The sequence below is a fragment of the Nannobrachium achirus genome (genome assembly GCF_963921795.1).
Source record: "Nannobrachium achirus genome assembly, chromosome: 10".
Classification (NCBI taxonomy): Eukaryota; Metazoa; Chordata; class Actinopteri; order Myctophiformes; family Myctophidae; genus Nannobrachium; species Nannobrachium achirus.
Window position 1 is genome coordinate 19,067,755 of NC_137819.1, and position 18,342 is coordinate 19,086,096.

Consider the following 18,342-nt stretch of genomic DNA (forward strand, 5'->3'; position numbering starts at 1 on the left):
ACATATGCATGGTCTTTAGAATGACAACGTCAATATTATCTGTCATTAACATAACATCAGAAATGTTTCAGGGTTTCTTCTCAGATGAATTGTTCGAAGATTGGTAATATCAACATAAAAGTGCATACAATATATTATGCAACAATGTTGATAATACTATTGTCAGAATAGTTTAGAGAAGATACACAAAAATAATCTCAGAATTACTATGAGTTCTTCTCTTTCAGACAAGCTGTTGGGGAGGGAGCTCAACCCTAAGCTAGCAGCCAAGCACTTACGGTTAGGGTTTAGGCTCAAATATTGACAAATCAAATTCAGACATATGACAGACAGCTTGCCGAGACAGACACATGGATATGACATATTTAGCATTTTTAGCTCCCAACAGCTTAGAAAATGTCTCTGGAAACCTAGAAAAATGCTTTTCCCAGCATGCTTTGCAAACAGGTTTATGGTGCCTGTCCCCTGATTGGCCCAAAGCTAGACAACTGACCCAAGTATAGGGGTTACCACTAACCCCAAAAACGGGTCACCCCCAGATAAATATTACCTAACTCGAACAACCCTGGAATTGGGTCAAAATAATATCCCAATAACTCAAGGAAGGGTTGTGGCTCTGAGAAATGACCCAGAAATGTGACCTAACACAAATGACCCATGATTTGGGTCAAGAAATGACCCATGAGTTTTTAGTGTGTACATACGTATATACGCAGCCGACCACTGCACTTGCGTGCTCTGCTGGCGAAATTAACAAGTAAAAAGACTTTCTTCCTGAAAGCTGAAAGCCTCCGAGTCAAAAGGCCCAATTGACATACACTGATATAGTGACATCATAAAATCATCCCCTCCCCTTTTTACCATTCAACAACACTGTGGGAGTGGCTAACTTCAGCTGAGTCACCACCCACCTGAAAACCAGGTATACTTAAAGGGGAAAACCGCCCATTTTCAATACTGAACTATGTCATACCTTAGAGGAGTTCTAGGCGAAACAGAAGGTTCTCCCCTCCCTTCTGTGTTGCCTAGAACTGGAGGATTGATTTTGGTGTTTGTATTGCATAGGACACACACACAATCACACACACACACACACACACACACACACACACACACACACACACACACACACACACACACACACACACACACGTATGCATATGTTCATGTTTTAATGTGCATCATGTACTGTATATATGCTGTCCCTGTAGTTATGAGTGGATTGTACCCATTAAATGGATAAAGACCGGTGCAGTGCAAGAGCACACCTATTGGCTCGACAAGAAAGAAGGTGAGACTCCATTCACATGAAGTGGTTTTTCATATCAAGGCCAATTATTTATACTAGAAGCTGTCGGGCGGCCCAGCGTCTAGTCGGCGACCTGGCCAACTCGGGAACGATGTAAATAGGGAATGAATGCCCCGCCCTTTAATGCAAACCCCATTATACCTGTTGTCATAGGACCCGTTTTGACCATCTGTTTGCCTGTGTCCATTTATGCCCATATATGGAGATATCTGTATCTGTCTGTCTGTCTGTCGGTGTCCATGTTATGTCCATGGAGATCACTGCAGATATAGTTCTGGGTCCATTTTATGCCCATATATGCCCATATATGGAGATATCTGTCTATTTGCGTCCATTTTATGCCCATATATGGAGATCTCTGTATCTGTCTGTCTGTGTCCCTTTATGCCCGTATATGGAGATATCTGTTTATCTGCGTCCATTTTATGCCCATATTTGTTGACTCATGTGGCGTACGTGATGTCAGAGCCTTTTATGAAGTGATGTCACAATGAGTCAGCGCTTGTGCCGATTTCCTCCGGAACAGCCTGATGTCAACAATGAGCTCCGCATAAGGAGATTCAGAACGTTTCGCGCCGGTTTCGGAAAACCGCGCGTCGGGTCGGGCCGAGGCCCGGCACTGCACTCCGCGCCGCGGCGGGGAACGCGCGTGCCGAATCTGAAGCCGGTGGGACGAACGGTTCTCGAGATACGCGGATTACATACAGACAGACAGACAGAGATTTGTCGCATTTATAGATAGATAATACAGTATGGCATTTGAGCCAAGGACCACCATTTGGTGAGATTTGGCCTCTCAGACCCAAAACTTCACAACATCCACAATTCCATGCTGTAGGCCTATTGATGTTGGTACCATAGGAGAGATAACAGGCAAACATTGATCAAAATATAAAAATATATATATAAATTATCTAATTGTGTAGACATCTTGTAAATTGAGTAACAGATGTTTAACCATAATTTAACTTTCATTTTACACTACAAATGACACATTTCAATGCCATCAAGGCCAGCCAGGGGGAAAAAAAGAAAGTTGACTAATTCAACTGTAGATTTAGTTGACAAGACTCTTCTAAGTATATTTAGTCTAAAAAGTCTAAAAGTAAAACATTTCATATGACTAAACTATTACTATAATGGAATTTAATTCTAAAGACTATCTAAAACTAAATCAAAATATGCTGTCAAAATTAGCACTGCTCGACACTTGTTGAATACCACTCTACTCCACATCAGATACCAACCCCAACATGACCTGCAGCAGCAGCGCTGACTGGATCATGGCCAACATCGACACATCTGGCTTCTATAGAGTCAACTATGACTCCCAGAATTGGGAGAGACTGCTGGCCGCGCTGCAAACAAACCCACAGGTACAGAAAAACTGAGTGAGTGCCTAAAGCCATTCATAGGCTACTCCAGTTTTAATCACCGCAGTGTAGTTTTCTAAAGTTCGAAAACTACAACATTGTCACTCACCATGGTGAGTAGCGAATCCACTCTCACCCTGACACATCTCTCTGCTTTTACTGTCCGACATCACCCCGTTCACTGATTGGTCTAGAGGTTTGGTGGGCGGTCCCCCTGGTTTAACAGACACGGAGGCACAGAGTCACGGTCAAGGAATATTTAGAGGAAGGGACACCGACGTAGTTTTTGCTATCACGCAATTCCAATCGGCAGATTAGTCGCACCATGGGTGCCAAATTGCAGCCGGAAGTTGGGTGGAATGCATTGGAGTCAATGGAAGCATGTGGACCAGCTCATGAACAAACACTATTTTCTTAATGACTGAGACCTTTGTAAATTTCGCTTCTGGAAAATAAAAGAAGACATGTCACACTTTCTTTAATCTTTGTCTTTGTTGTGTTGATTTTCGATGTGCGCACTGTGTAATTTTATTGATGTATCTAAAGAGCACAACGTATGTTTCTGAACGTGCCAAGTATCGCGAGACTGTCCACCATTTCCTGTCTGGAAACCAAATATTGCGATTTAGTGCATTAGTTGATCTAAGACACAAAACTGTGTCTTAGGACTTTCGATATGTTGTTTCCAACATATTCATGAAACAAAATGGTATCCGGTGCTGCCGTGAGCAATATCGGATGAGTACGAGTAGAGGTACCGGTCATTTTGTTTTGTAATTTTTTAATACATATTTGAGGTTTTAAATGGGTTATAGTCTTAACGAAATGAACACTGCAGTGTTACAGAATAAAAATGTCTGCCAGTCTGCCAAACCACATCGACTTTGACTAATTGTTATTATTTTATTTCAGCAAATCCCACTAATCAACCGAGCTCAGATTATCGACGACGCTTTTAACCTGGCAAGGTGAGAACATGGTTTCATAACACTGTTGAGCACCATTGTGCAGTGATGGAAGGGTCACCTACTACATTGTTTTACCGAAGTACATTTATTAAAAAAAAATACCTTTTTCTTAAGTACAGTACTTAATTAAATGTACTTATTTCCACCACTGCCATAAAGCCTTTGAAAGGGTATAAGTTTTCTGCTGACATAAGCAGGAATCATGCAATTGCTTATTTTTATTTTTTTTCATTTTATTATATTCAGGCGGCAAACAATGTTCCCTAAAAAAATCTAGTCTCTGTGGTGCTTCTAGGAGCCGCAGTCTACCTCCAAAACTATTACTTTATCTGTAAGAAGCTCTGTCATTAGCAGCTCATTGGTGCATGAACCAGCCGACCGGGGCTAATTGACAGACAGGTCAAGTCAACCAATTTGAACAAGAACAAGAGGCGGTCCTGATTAGTCTGTTATTTTGGATGGGCCCCCAGTTTAATCGACCAATGACAGAACTTCTCACAGATAAAAATAATATTTTTGGGTCAGATTGTAGCCCCAGGAAGTGTCTCACACACACAACATTTCTTTAGGAAGCATTGTTAGCCGCCTGAATAAAAAATAAATAAAAAAAATAAGCAATTGCATGATTCCTGCTTATGTCAGCAGAAAACTGCTTATTTTGGCTTTGTGTGTCCCACGCCCATATATCATTCAGTCATTTCAGTCCAGAATGAACAGGTTCTTTCAAAAACAAAATGTGTGTTTAATGTCCATATATGGTCATCTCAGTCCAGAATGAACAGGCTTTTTCAAAAACACAATGTATGTCACCTCATGTCCATATATGGTCACTCCAGTCCTGAATGAACAGATTTTATCTGTCCCGTACGTCCAGAATATCAGTCCAGAATGAATAGACTTTTTCAAAAAGCAAAATGTGTGTCCCATGTCCATATATGGCCATTTCAGTTCAGAATGAATAGGTTTTATCTGTCCTGTACGTCCAGAATATGTGTGTAGTGTCCCTCCCGGTCTGATGAATGGATACTTTGAGGATTGGTCAAGCTTCACATGATAATTTGGCCCTCCATTCTTTATTCATTCAGAATATATAAAGAATGTAGAATTCAGAATATTATATAAAGAATGAATAGATCACATAACTGTATAGATGTATAGATCACAGAGTTCATAACTCTAGAACACATAGAATAAAAGTTCACCGCTTCACTTCGAACCGAGGTTTGATTTTTGCTTTAATGAATGAGTTCATCTTCTTCTTTCCAGGGCAAAGATGGTGAACATAACGCTGGCCCTGAGAACCACGCAGTTTCTGGTCAAAGAGACAGAGTACATGCCCTGGCAGACGGCCAGGAACAACCTGCACTACTTCTACCTGTTTGACCGCAGTCACAGTGAGGTCTATGGACTCATGCAGGTTGCTCAACAATCCTTCACCTCATAGCAGGGGTGTCGCACCATCAGGGGCGTCACAAGGGGTAGGAAAGTGGGACTGAGTTACTGGGGCCCAAGGTGGAGGGGGCCCTAATAACTTTAGCTATTGAAAAATAGCAGATATACAAGCTCACAGCGCGGCACCGAGTGCCGCGCTGCGAGCTTGTAGATCTGCTATTTTTGAAAAGTTGTGAAAATGTGTGAAAATCTTTGGATATATGTATTTTTTTAAGCGGACATTTCTAACTCAAATTTTGCTTCTGGGGGTCCCTGGAACTAATTTTTTTTTAGATGGGGGTCCGTGGCCAAATACATATCATCTTGGGAGTCCTTGACATAGGTTTCTTGCACACATTTTCACGTTTTAAAAAAAAATAGCAGATATACAAGCTCGCAGCGCGGCACTCGCTTGTATATCTGCTATTTTTCAATAGTTAACATTCATGGGGGGCCCGCAGTGAATCCTTGTACCCAGGGCCCAGAATTTGGTGTGACGCCCCTGCGCACCATACTGTATTCTAGGCCCTGGATACAAGGATTCACTGCAGGCCCCCCATGAATGTTCTTCACAAGGGGAGGGGGTTTAACCCATTTAGGGAACGCATTATTACGCATTACTTTGTGCTTTAACTCTTGAAATATAGCAGATATACAGCTCACAGCGCGAGTGCCGTGCTGTGAGCTTGTAGATCTGCTATTTTTGAAAAATCTTGAAATTTGAATTTTTTTGAAAAATATCAAAGTATTTAGTTCCAGGGAACCCCCCGAAGCAAAATTTGAGTTACAAATGTTCTCACCCTTAAGTTCATTTTGACCCGGTTTACATTTTCATTTGGAAAAAAAAGGTAGAAGTTTAAAAAATTTCCACCTGAAACTCACTGGCCTTAAAGATTCTTCTGAGATGAACATGTAAAACAAATATTTTTGCACTACACCCATGCTACACCCCTCTCATATTTTTTGAACCTTAAGTACAGATGCACAGAAATACACAGCATTAATCCAAAACACAGACACACAGTCACCCCCACTTCTAACACCCCCCTTCCAAAGCCCAATTCCGAACCCCCCCCCCCCCCCACACACACACAATTCAATTCAATTCAATTCAAAGGGCTTTATTGGCATGAGAAAACATACGTTTACATTGCCAAAGCAGAAATGTACACAATACAATACAATACAATCAGAACAAAATATATACAGGTGAAAACAGTTTTCATGCATCACGGTAACGTGCAGGCAGAGCAGTGATATATACAATGGTTTTTAAGGTGGTTGGGTTCCATTTGATATCCTTCTCTTATCACAGCAGCTCACGAATCTTGCTGCTGTGTTTGCACATTGTTTTACTTCCCCCAGCAGGTATGGGAGTTTTTCATCATTGGTCATATTTTGAAACTCTCCTTGGGTGGTTATGATCTGTGGGAAGTATGTGTCTCTGATGTCTTGGTACAGCGGACAGGTGGTTAGAAAATGTAGCTCAGTTTCCACTTCATTTTGTGTGCAGTGGGTGCAAAGTCTGTTTTCTCTAGGGAGCCAGGTATGCCTGTGACGTCCTTTCTCGATTGCAAGACTGTGCTCACTGAGTCTGTACCTAGTCAAGATTTTTCTTTGTTTTGGGTCGGCCACCTTGCTCAGGTATTCTGCCATGGTGTATTCTCTGTTTAGGGCCAAATAGCATTCTAGTTTGCTCTGCTTTTGGGTTGCTTCTCTCCAATGTGTCAGGTAGCTTTCTTTCTGCTGTTTTATAATTTGGTTTAGTCCAGTGAATTGTCTGTCTGGTGGCTCTGCTTGTGTTTGTGTACAGAGTTCCCGGACCAGTTGGCTGAGGGGGCATCTCTCTAGGGTTTCTCTGTGTGTGAGTGCCTTGTTATGAAGTGCATCTGGGTCACTTTCTTTTAAGTGGTTATAAAATTTGAATGCTCTCTTTTTTATTTTGATTATGAGAGGGTATCGTCCTAATTCTGCCCTGCATGCATTATTTGGTGTTTTCCGCTGAATTCTGAGAATTGATTTGCAGAATTCTGTGTGCAGGGTCTCTATTTGATGTTTGTCCCATTTTTCAAGGTCTTGGTTTGCGTCTGGTCCCCAGATCTCGCAACCATAGAGGGAAATTGGTTCTATCACAGAGTCCAGTATTTTTAGCCAGGTTTTTATTGGGATGTCTATTTTGATGTTCCTTTTGATGGCATAGAAAGCCCTTCTTGCCTTGTCTCTCAGGTCTTTTACAGCTTGGTTGAAGTTTCCTGTGCTGCTGATGTTTAGGCCAAGGTAGGTGTAGTTTTTTGTTTGTTCTAATGGGATTGTATTTAGAAAGAATTGCTGGTTTTGGCGGCTGGATCTCTTTTGAAATATCATGATTTTAGTTTTGGTTAAGTTTACTGTAAGGGCCCACGTCTGGGAGAATTTGTGTAGGAGATCAAGTTGCTGCTGCAGTCCTTCTTTGGTTGGAGACAGTAGCAGCAGGTCATCTGCAAAGAGTAAGCATTTGACTTCTGTTTTGCCTAGGGTGATGCCTGGTGCTGCAGACTGTTCTAAAGTTTTTGCCAATTCATTTATATATATATTAAAGAGAGTTGGACTCAGGCTGCATCCCTGTCTAACTCCCCGGCTTTGGGGGAAGAAGTCTGTGCGTTTTCCTCCTATTTTAACTGCGCATTCGTTGTTTGTGTACATTGATTTTATGATGTCATAGGTTTTTCCCCCGATACCGCTTTCCAACAGTTTGTACATCAGACCTTTGTGCCAGATTGAATCGAATGCTTTTTTGAAGTCAACAAAGCAGGAGAATAGTTTGCTTTTGTTTTTGTTTATTTGGTTGTCGATAAGGGTGTTGAGGGTGTAGATGTGGTCTGTTGTACGATAGTTTGGTAGGAAGCCAATTTGTGATTTGCTCAGGACGTTGCTTTCTGTGAGGAAATGTAGAATTCTGTGATTGATGATCATGCAGAGAATTTTACCGAGGTTGCTGTTTACACAGATCCCACGGTAGTTATTTGGGTCGTATTTGTCACCACTCTTATGGAGTGGTGTTATCAGCCCTTGGTTCCATAAGTTGGGGAAAATCCCAGAGCTGAGCACGATATTAAGGAGTTTTAATATGGCCAGTTGAAATTTGAGGTCAGTGAATTTTATCATTTCATTAAGAATGCCATCAACACCACAGGCCTTCTTACTTTTTATTGTTTTTATTTTGTCTTGGAGTTCTTTTAGGGTGATTTGGGAATCTAATGGGTTCTGATAGTCTTTTATGGCTGACTCTAGGTTTTGCAGTTTATCTTGTATCTGTTTTTGCTCTTTGTTTTTCTCTATTGGGCCAAAGAGGCTGGAAAAGTGGTTCACCCATGTGTCTCCGTTTTGGATGGGCAGTTCGTCCTGTTTTAGTTTGTTAAGTTTATTCCAGTTTTCCCAGAAACTGTTTGTTTGTATGGAGTCCTCGATATCTTGTAGTTGGTTTCTGGTGTGTTGATCTCTCTTCTCTCTTACTGTATTCTTGTATTGTTTCAGTGTTTCTCCATATTGGAGACGTGTGTTCTGGTTGTCTGGGTCTCTATGTTTTTGGTTTGATAGTTTCCTTAATTTACTCCTGAGATTCTTACAGTCGTTATCGTACCATTTATCGTTCTCATGTTTTTTCCTGGCTCTCCTATTTGATACCTTTAGGCTTGCTAATGAAGCTGTAAGGTCAAATATATTATTTAGGTCGTCTACTGCCCTGTTTACACTTTCGTTGTTTTCTTGATAGGTTTTTCCTAGGAACTGATCTAGACGTGATTGGACTTGTTTTTGCCTAATAGCATTTTGGAATGCTTCTAAACTATTTTCCTTCCATTTGTAGAGTTTTCTAACATTGTGTAGTTTGTTTGGTTTTTGTTTTTCGTGGCTGTGTGTTGATCTGTTTAGGTAGATTGTGGTTCTGTTGTGGTCTGACAGGGGCGTTTGTGGGCTGACTGTGAAAGCTCTGAGAGATGTCATGTTTATGTCAGTGATAAAGTAATCTACGGTGCTGTTTCCAAGGGATGCGCTGTATGTATATCTGCCGAAGGAGTCCCCTCTGAGCCTACCATTAACTATGTACAGACCCAGTGAGCGACAGAGCTGCAGCAGCTGTGACCCATGTTTATTTGTTACTTTATCGTGATTGTTTCTCGGGGGACATGTTGGGGAGCTGATGTTTTCCCCCCCTGGTAAGTGTTTGTTTCCCTGTGTGCTGAGGGTGTCAGGCTCTTGTCCTGTTCTGGCGTTTAGGTCTCCACAAACCATAATGTGACCTTGTGCCTGAAAATAGCTAATTTCCTCTTCTAGAGTGGAGAACATGTCTTCCTTAAAATAAAGGGATTCTATCGGGGGGATGTAGATAGCACACAGAAATACATTTTTTTCAGTTGTGGTTAGTTCTTTGTTTATTTCTAGCCAGATAGAAAAAGCTCCAGTTTTGACTAGCTTAATTGAGTGGATTAGTTTTGATTTGTACCATACTAGCATACCTCCAGAGTCTCTTCCCTGGGTGACCCCTGCTAGCTTTGTAGATGGTATCACAAGTTCTCTGTAGCCAATAGGACAGCCCGTGGGGCAGTCACCTCTGTGCCATGTCTCTTGTAGAACAATGATGTCCATGTTCGCAATTTCTTTGGAGAAGTCTGGGGTTCTGCTCTTGTTGCCAAGGGCTCTCGACTTCAGTCCTTGTATATTCCAGGATGATATAGTGAGAGATTTGTACTCCATAGTTCACATTGTTAGATTCCATGGGTTCTGCTCTGGGACCATGCGCAGTAGTCCTTCATCATCTGGAAGAGGTGTATGTTGGGGATCTCTCCGGTCACTGCATGTGCGTATGAGTGTGGGAGAGTGGGTGGTGGTGAGGCTGGTGCATGAGTGAATGGGTGGGCCATTGGGGGTGTGAATGGTGCACGGGTGGGGATGGCCATCAGCGGTGTGAGTGGGCTACCCTTGTGTGTGGCACCCTGTTGTCTGGGTGAAGCACGCTGTTGTCTGTGTGAAGCAGGAGGGAATCCAGAGGGTCCCCCATGTCTGGGTCCAATGGGTTGTCTGGGGCTGCGGTTGAATAGCGTATCCTTAAGGCTCTTTACGAAAGCTGGGACTTTATGCTTGTAGATGTGTACCTTGTCCTCTAGGCAATTCCCGGTCATCCTTGGGTGTTTTGCAAAGCTAACGTTCTGCTTCGTTGCACAAATGTGGGAAATTTGTGTGTTGATTTTGTTGATGTAGCCAGGTTCGACATCTCGTCTGGGTAGCAGTGCAGAGATGACTACTTTTGCGTCTGGGAATGTTGATGTGGCTTTCTCCATCATTCTCTTGGCCGACGCAACCATCTGGTAGTTTTCCTGCTTCCATATGTCGTTTGTACCCGTGTGTATTATTATGTGACTGGGAGAACCCAGACAGTCCTTTGTCAGCTGCTCCATTGCCTTTCTGGTGTTGCTGCATCTGATCTTTTTGACTCTGTGCTTCGGGAAGAGCTTTTTTTCATCCACGTGTTTCCCATTTGAGTCCATCAAAAGTATGATTTCCGGGCTTTCTGGCTGGCTGTGTTCTGGCTCTTCAGGTTGGGAGGTTTCTAGGGAAGGTCCTTGACTTATAGGTCCTTCTGGCTGGTTGAGGTTTCCTGGGATGTTTTCTGTTGGCTCTACTCTTTCCTGTTGAGCGCTAGTTGGAAAACTTGTCTCAGCCTTGAGTTTTTCTATCTCTCTCCAGAGATGTGTTATATCCTTTTCTGACCTTATGTTTAGCTGTTCTCTGTCTTTTCTCATACTTTCCCTCATGTCATCTATCTCCCTTTCCTTTGTTTCTTTTTGCTTTCTTAGCTCCTTCTCCATGCTTTCTCTTAGTTGTCCTAACTCCATCCCCATGGTTATCTTTAGCTGTGCTATCTCCTGCCTCAGCTTCGCCTCACTGTTTTGGAGCTGTTTCACAGTTCCTTTAAGGGCAAGCTGCTCACGCTCTTCCTCTGCACTGGGACTGGGGGTCTGTTCTTGCCTATGTTCTAAGAGTGTTTGCTCCATCTGAACTTGCTTTATTTCCATTTTATGGAATTTTTCTAGCAACATGTTAAGCATGTCTGGATCTGTGTTGGGGGTGTATTTCATGAATGTGTGTTCTTTTGTGACCCTGTTTGGTGGGGGTGGGCTACCCAGTACTGTTCCTGTGTGGGTGTCCTCTCTCAGTAGACTCAGCTTTGTGTGTGCTATCTCCCTGATTTGGGTGAAGTCCCTCTGTAGAGGGGCCCAGTTTCCCTGGATCATTACTTTTCCACTATGGAAAATGTATATGGTGGTTTCATGATCGTCTAGTCCCATTTTTAAGCAAGCTCCATCTTTCCCCCCCACGTTTCTTATCTCTGGGTAGTGTTCTTCAGTGGCCTCATGCCATGCCTTAGGACTATGTGTGAAGAAAATGAGGTTTGTTATTGTCTTATGTTTGTTGCAGTCAGCATACAGTGTCTCTATATTATTTTTCAGTAGATCCAATTTGTATTTGTCTTTGTCTGTCTTGAGCTTTGCTGAGCTTGGATATTCAATTAGAGTAGGTGTTGTGGGTGCATGTGCTAATGCTAATGGCCCTGTTGCAATGGCTGCCATTGTTCAGGATCACACCTAGCTCCCTGGCCCTGTTGCACCTCCCCCTATCAAGCTTCTCCTTCTCCTCCTATTGTCCTCTGCTGGTCTGTTTGTTCCTACAAGCTTCTAGTCCAGGGGTGCCCAACCAGTCGATCGCGGTCGACCGGTAGATCGCGGGCTGGTTACCAGTGGACCGCGAGATGATTTCAAATAAATAATTTATTAATTCGGGGGGGGAAGGACATACATCGGGCGTTTCAGTGAAACGACTCCGAGCGAGTGGATGATGTTGACTGAACTCAACTCAACGTGTAGTAGTCAGAGCATGTGAGCGGAGTGGAGCGGCAACTAAAGCCGCTCCGCGCTCCAGAGGGCTCTTGTCCCGCTCGCTCATCGCTCTGGTCGGCCACCGCACCGCTCCGCTCTCCGCCGCTCCGTCGCTCACGTTGATTTTCGCATTTCTCGCTCCGCGCTCGCTCCACGCTCCGCTCAGGGTCGTCAATCAGAGTCACCAGCCAAAATAAAAAAAGTATTTTGCTACCATATGCGAAACACTTTCTCCTTTGCTTTGCACAACAAGTGTTCCCAACACAAATGCCTGCGGTAACGTTACGTGAGCCTCGGCTTGATGGAGACCTGCGTTCACTGTTACAAAAGACGCCATCTAATCTAAGGCATTGTATTTTTTAATAAGACGGGCAATATTAAATCCAGCTGGTTATTGATTAATCGTGGCGTGTGTTTTTCAATCAGTCTCACTTGAATTCGTATCCGTTGACTGGCTGGTGATATATAACTTAACTGACACAAGGTAGGCTATGTATTATAAACATAGCCTACGTGTGTGGATGAGTGAAATCGTGATAAAGGGAATTCTCTGTCTGTTCTCCTCTCCGTCTCCGCGGTGCCAACAAGGCTTCACTGCACTAGTAGGCTACTGCGCACGGCTCTGTTTTGTTGGAAACATGCGGCGCGCGGCCCCAATAGGGTCGGCTTGGAGCGGAGCGGAGCGGAGGAATGGAGCGGAGGAAATTCCTCGCTCCAGGAGATGTGCCATGAACATAACTGCTTTATTTGGATCAACCTACCTGTGTGAGTCTGCTTTTTCTCACATGAAGTTCATCAAGTCAAAGTACAGAGCCACAGATGAGCACCTTGTGGCCTGCCTAATTTAGCCTAAAACTTGCAACCAGCTCATACAACCCTGACTTTGACAGGCTAGCCTCCTCTTCCCAGTGCCAGGTTTCCCACTAAGGCAGAGAGACTGACATGGAATAAAGGACAAAAAAAAAAAACTATAAAAAAACTATAAAAAAAGAAAAAGAAAAAAAAAACTATATAAAAAAGAGAACTATCAGTGACTTGACATAAATCCACAGGTTTTGTGTGAGTGTGTTGTCAGTGCATGTATGCAGAGTGTGCAATAAATGGTCATGCTGTCTGTATGCCCAATGTGAGAAGTTGCAATCGTTTCATTCAATTACAATTCCTACTATACAGTATGATTACAGTACAGTACAGTGAGTACAATGTTCAGGGACGGACTGGGACTAAAATTCAGCCCTGGCATCTTGGCCAGACCAGCCCCCACAACCAACACGCGCGAAGATACTCTACCGGTCGAGGGCGGCACATATAAATTAGTGCCAAAATGTGTCAGAACTTTGGCTATTTTCTTTCTTTTTTTCTTTTTACACCAGCCCCCCCAGCCCCCTAGCCTACCAGCCCACCGGGCAAATGCCCTGTATGCCAGATGGCCAGCCCGCCCCTGACAATGTTATAATATCTATTAATATTTTCTGTTTTTCACATGTATAGCCTATTGAATGGGTGTTACGGTACATTTTGGGCTGGTAGCCCTCAGCTAGGTGGCACATTTTCAAAGTAGACCTTGGGTCAAAAAAGGTTGGGCACCCCTGGTATACATGCTTTCTTTTATTTCTGTGCATCTGGGGTGGCGGGGGGGTGGTGGGAGGGAGGTGTGGTTGGGTTGGGTTGGGGGGTTTGGAGGGGAGGGGGTAAGGGTGAGGTGAGGGGTGGAAGGGGTTAGGGGGTGATTGTGTATCTTTGTTTGTACATGATTCCTTGTATTTCTGTGCATCAGGGGAGGGGGGGTTAGGTGTGTGTGTGTGTGTGTAGTTATTTAAAAAGTATAGTTAGTAGTCACAGAACTTGTAGCTATTTTAAACAGACTGTATACTAACACAGACACAGTCACCTCCTTCCCCCCTCCTATCGCCCTCACCCCCCCACACCCTTCACCCCCTCTCCTCCTCACCCCTCCCCTCCTCACCCCTCACCCTCACCCCTCACTTATCTGAGGTTTTCCTTCTGACTGTACTGTATCTTAGGGAAAATTTTACATTATTTTACATAAACATAAAGTGTTGTAAAGTAATAACACTGTAATTCAGGGGTGCTGTGGATGAAAATGTTGTTTACAGGGGTGCCCTGAGACCAAAGTGTTTGAAAACCTCTGTCCTAGTGTATATGTTCAAGTGTATATTCATATGTGACGTTCATGTGTGTTCACATGTGTGTTCAGCTCTATGTGAGAATGACGTCCTGTTCTTGAACCACACGTATTCAATTAATGGGCATGTTGAACAAAAAAAAAAAAAAAGTTCATAAAAACATTGTCTGATTTTCATTTTTTCCTATAAGCATGTAGTATTAAATAAAGTATTTTTTTTTACATGAATTTTAGCTAAATCAGTAAAAAACGCCTAGCTCTTTCAGTGTTTAATGTGATATAGCAAAGCAGAAATGCAAACATTTACCATATATATCATATGAATTGTTTGGTATTGAGTCAAAGTCAATGTATCATGATGATTTGTTAAGTTAAAATTTATATTAGTGTTGTTTTTTTTAAAACCAAATATCCCCCGGGTCAAAATGACCCAAACAGAACGAAGGTGTAGTGAATCTGAACAGAACTTAAGGGTTAAAAAATGCAAATATTCAAAGAGTTGCACAAATTTTCATGACTTTGAAAAAATAATAGATCTTACAAGCTCGCAGCGCGGCACTCGGTGCCACCTGGTGAGCTTGTATATCTGCAATTTTTCAATAATTTGAAAATCTTGGATCACATGAAAAAAAAATAAAGGAACAAAAAATTGCATTGTCACTTCTACTATTCAATGATAAATAATCGCATGCTGGTCATCAGTGAATTGAAGTATGTGTGCCTCATTTATTAAAATGTAGATAAATATCTCTTCTTGTAATGGAACTCTTCACAGGGGCTTTTGTATTTTACTTTCTTTAATCAATGTAACAAATATAAAATGACATAACCTCGAGGCCTTTTCATTCACCAGGCTTACATTAAGAAACAGGTCACTCCCCTGTTCCACTACTTCAAGAACATCACAGCCAATTGGACCAAGATCCCAGACGGACATTCTGACCAGTAAGGAGATTTACTTGCAAAGATTATACAGCTTTATGTAAATTAACGCCCTACTTGATCATGCCACAGCATCACACAAAGGATTTAAGACAAAACACAAAACGTTTTTTTATTTTATTTTATGATCATTAAATCAGTGTTTTTCGACCGGTTCTTTTGACTCATAGGCTTTCCTCTTTCAGGAGGAAACCAGAAATGCACAGGGAAGTAAAATTTGCACATTATAACCCCACCCGGTGGTCTATTAGAGTAATATTGACTTCATAGACACATACAAAACTGAAAAAGTACATAACTATGGGGATAAAGAGGTTTCTGCTGGCCGACTGGGAAGATATGAAGGACGCTCCCATGATGTGTGAAGTCAAGTGTTTGTTCTCGTCCATCTCTCTGCAGGTACAACCAGGTGAACGCCATCTTCATGGCCTGTAGCACTGGAGTGGAGGGATGTGAGGAGCTGGTGACTGGCTGGTTCAGACAGTGGATGAGCGACCCCACCAGGAACCCGTATGTTAATAATATTAATGTTATAGGTATAAGGGATAACGACTGGCTCTGCGGTCTTTCTCGAGAAATAACAATCCCGACAGCCTTATAACTACCCGAGGCGAAGCTACAAAAGACCAAGGAGCCAGTCGTTATCCCGCTTATTACCCAGGCTACTCAATAACATTTATAATAAGTATTTCCTTGTTTACAGACTGCTGAAGTGTTCCCCAAGTGTTGTGCTGGGCAAGCTTGCAGCGTGGTGAAAATCGAGACGTATAGATCTGACACAGATTTCAATGTATCCCCTGGGCAGAAAGCCAGGCCTATTAGCTCAATGGTTAAAGGACCAGTTCACCTCTGGGACAACCAGATCTTATTTTGTTGTTGTTTGGGACACGATCAACACAATCCTGAGTTATTTTTTGGATTGTGTTGATCTCAAACAACAATAAAATAAGATCTGGTTGTCCCAGAGGTGAACTGGCCCTTTAAAGATGTCAGCACGTGCGCAGGAAACCGTGTTAAAATCCTGGGTAGAAGAGGAAATTTGCATATTGCAGTGATGACTATAATTGGTGTTATTCTTGCTGTCAACGCCTATATGTCCACAGCAGGCACGTGCACACATAGACATCAAAGGGGGCTTGAGCCGCTGCCCCTTTATCTGCCTGAAAAAGGTGCCCTCTCTCCAGACCATGAATGCAGTTTTTACTATGGTGAAAGAAAAGCAACTGCCCGATCTTTCCATGCCATATCTGAAGGCAGCATTCAAGAGAATTGCCTTGTCATGCAGCATCTTATGTTGAAAGAAGTTGCCCTCTCTGTGTAGAAATCCATGCCATTACGCCACATCTCCAGTATTGACTTGATAATGCTTACTAGTTCAGTGTTGTATCACACACCGAAAATAGCTGACCTCCAAGCTCACAATGTGTCGCGCTGTGACACGTTGTGATCTTGGAGGTCTGCTATTTTCGATATTTCCACCAAAAAGCCTTTTTAGAAATTTCAGCCCCTGCCTCTCTAACATTCTCTGCACGTCCCTGGTCCACAGCATCCACCCCAACCTGAGAGGCACGGTGTACTGCAGCGCCATAGCAGCAGGGGGCGCTGAGGAGTGGGACTTTGGCTGGTCCATGTACCGGAACTCCACCGTGGCCTCGGATGGGGACATGCTGCTCTCTGCTCTGGCCTGCAGCAGGGAGCCATGGCTGCTCAACAGGTCCGTACAGCAGGACATGTAGGCTATAGCAGGGGTCTTCAATGTTTTCAGGCCAAGGACCCCTTAGCTGAGTGGGAGATAAAGCAGGGACCCCCATTACATATTGTATAGAATTGTGTTGCAGAGTTACTACCCCCCTGTAGTAACTCTGAGCCTCGGACCCCCTGTTGAAGACCCCTGGGCTATAGGGCATATAAACGGGCAAGTAGCGGCCCGGGGCCACATGCGGCCCTCACCTTCACTTAATGCAGCCCGCAGGTTAATATTGGAATACAAACATATTATTGTTTTCAGCTGTTACAATTCCAAACGTAACCCGCTTTAATTATTTCAGTTAGTTGAATGACTAGTATAGAAATGTTAGTATTTCTTTTTTTTATGTCCAACAATGTATTTGTATTTAAGTTCATAAAGTTAACATAAATAAAATTAAATGCATTTGAAATAAAATCAAAATGTTACATTTCAGGATTCCAATTCAAAAATATCAAAAGATAGCCTAATTCAGGATTCCAATTGAAAAGTGGCAAAAATAGCAGATCTACAAGCTCAAAACTCATCACAGTGCTTTATGTAATGTATATACTTTATAGAGTATACAATATGTAACACTGTATGCACTTCCTACGCTGCTGGGAATTGTTCCCTGGCTGTTATTTATCATGTTATGTTATTTTCTTTTTGTGTGTTGGGATTTTTGTATATGGTGTGCTGCTGTTTTCTGCTGTTTTCATCTCTAGCTCAGCTAAGGCTTCCTTGGCCTGCAAAACGTTGAAGACCGATGTTCTATATTAAGGGTTCCCAAGCTTTTCAGGCCGTGACCCCCAAAAGAATCATATTTTAACAGTGGACCCCTGAACCCTTACGAGCACTAACAGTTGAGGCATTACATTTTGTATAACACAGTTCTATTGTTTTGCGAGGCGTTGTGAGCATGTAGATCGGCTATTTTCACAATTTAAGCCTCTAATATTTGACAATTTGACCATTTTAATTTGTCATTTTAGACATATTAAAAGTCCTTAAATTGTCACTTTAGAAATGTGCAGATACCTTCTATACACTGAAACTTTATGTTGGTTTGTTTACTGAGAGAAAACAATGTTGCACATGAAGTTAATCAGCTGGGGACCCCCCCAAAATAATGTGGGGACCCCCCCTGGGGGTCCCGACCCACAGGTTGAGAACCACTGTTCTATATCAAGGGTTCCCAAACCTTTCAGGCAGCGACCCCCCCAAAATAATCATATTTTAACTGCAGGGACAAGCACTTGGAATTTTAGGCATTAGATTTAGTTTGAATCTGTCCCAGGGATAAATACTGTGAAAATGGCCGATCTATGGGTTATGTGTTTGCAGATATATGGACTACTGTCTGGATCCAGAGAAGATCAGTAAGCAGTACTTAGCCTCCTATATCATCAACCAAATATCCACTAACCGCATCGGACAGCCTCTGGCATGGGACTTCCTCAGAGCAAAATGGGACCTTATCAATGAGTGAGTATACTGACATATGGGTCCAGGCACGTGCACACATAGACATCA

The 18,342-nt window shown here is 42.7% G+C and overlaps 1 protein-coding gene across 1 annotated transcript in view; it reads left to right on the forward strand.

The window, feature by feature from the left end:
* LOC308293415 (aminopeptidase Ey-like) overlaps positions 1-18,342 on the forward strand; it is a 52,937-nt gene that overhangs the window by 32,534 nt on the left and 2,061 nt on the right. The window contains exons 11-18 of the mRNA XM_080735925.1: positions 1,212-1,291; positions 2,549-2,685; positions 3,595-3,650; positions 4,917-5,067; positions 14,992-15,083; positions 15,480-15,590; positions 16,627-16,794; positions 18,154-18,294. Coding sequence (XP_080592051.1) covers positions 1,212-1,291; positions 2,549-2,685; positions 3,595-3,650; positions 4,917-5,067; positions 14,992-15,083; positions 15,480-15,590; positions 16,627-16,794; positions 18,154-18,294 — 936 coding nt within the window. The remainder of the gene's footprint in view (positions 1-1,211; positions 1,292-2,548; positions 2,686-3,594; positions 3,651-4,916; positions 5,068-14,991; positions 15,084-15,479; positions 15,591-16,626; positions 16,795-18,153; positions 18,295-18,342) is intronic.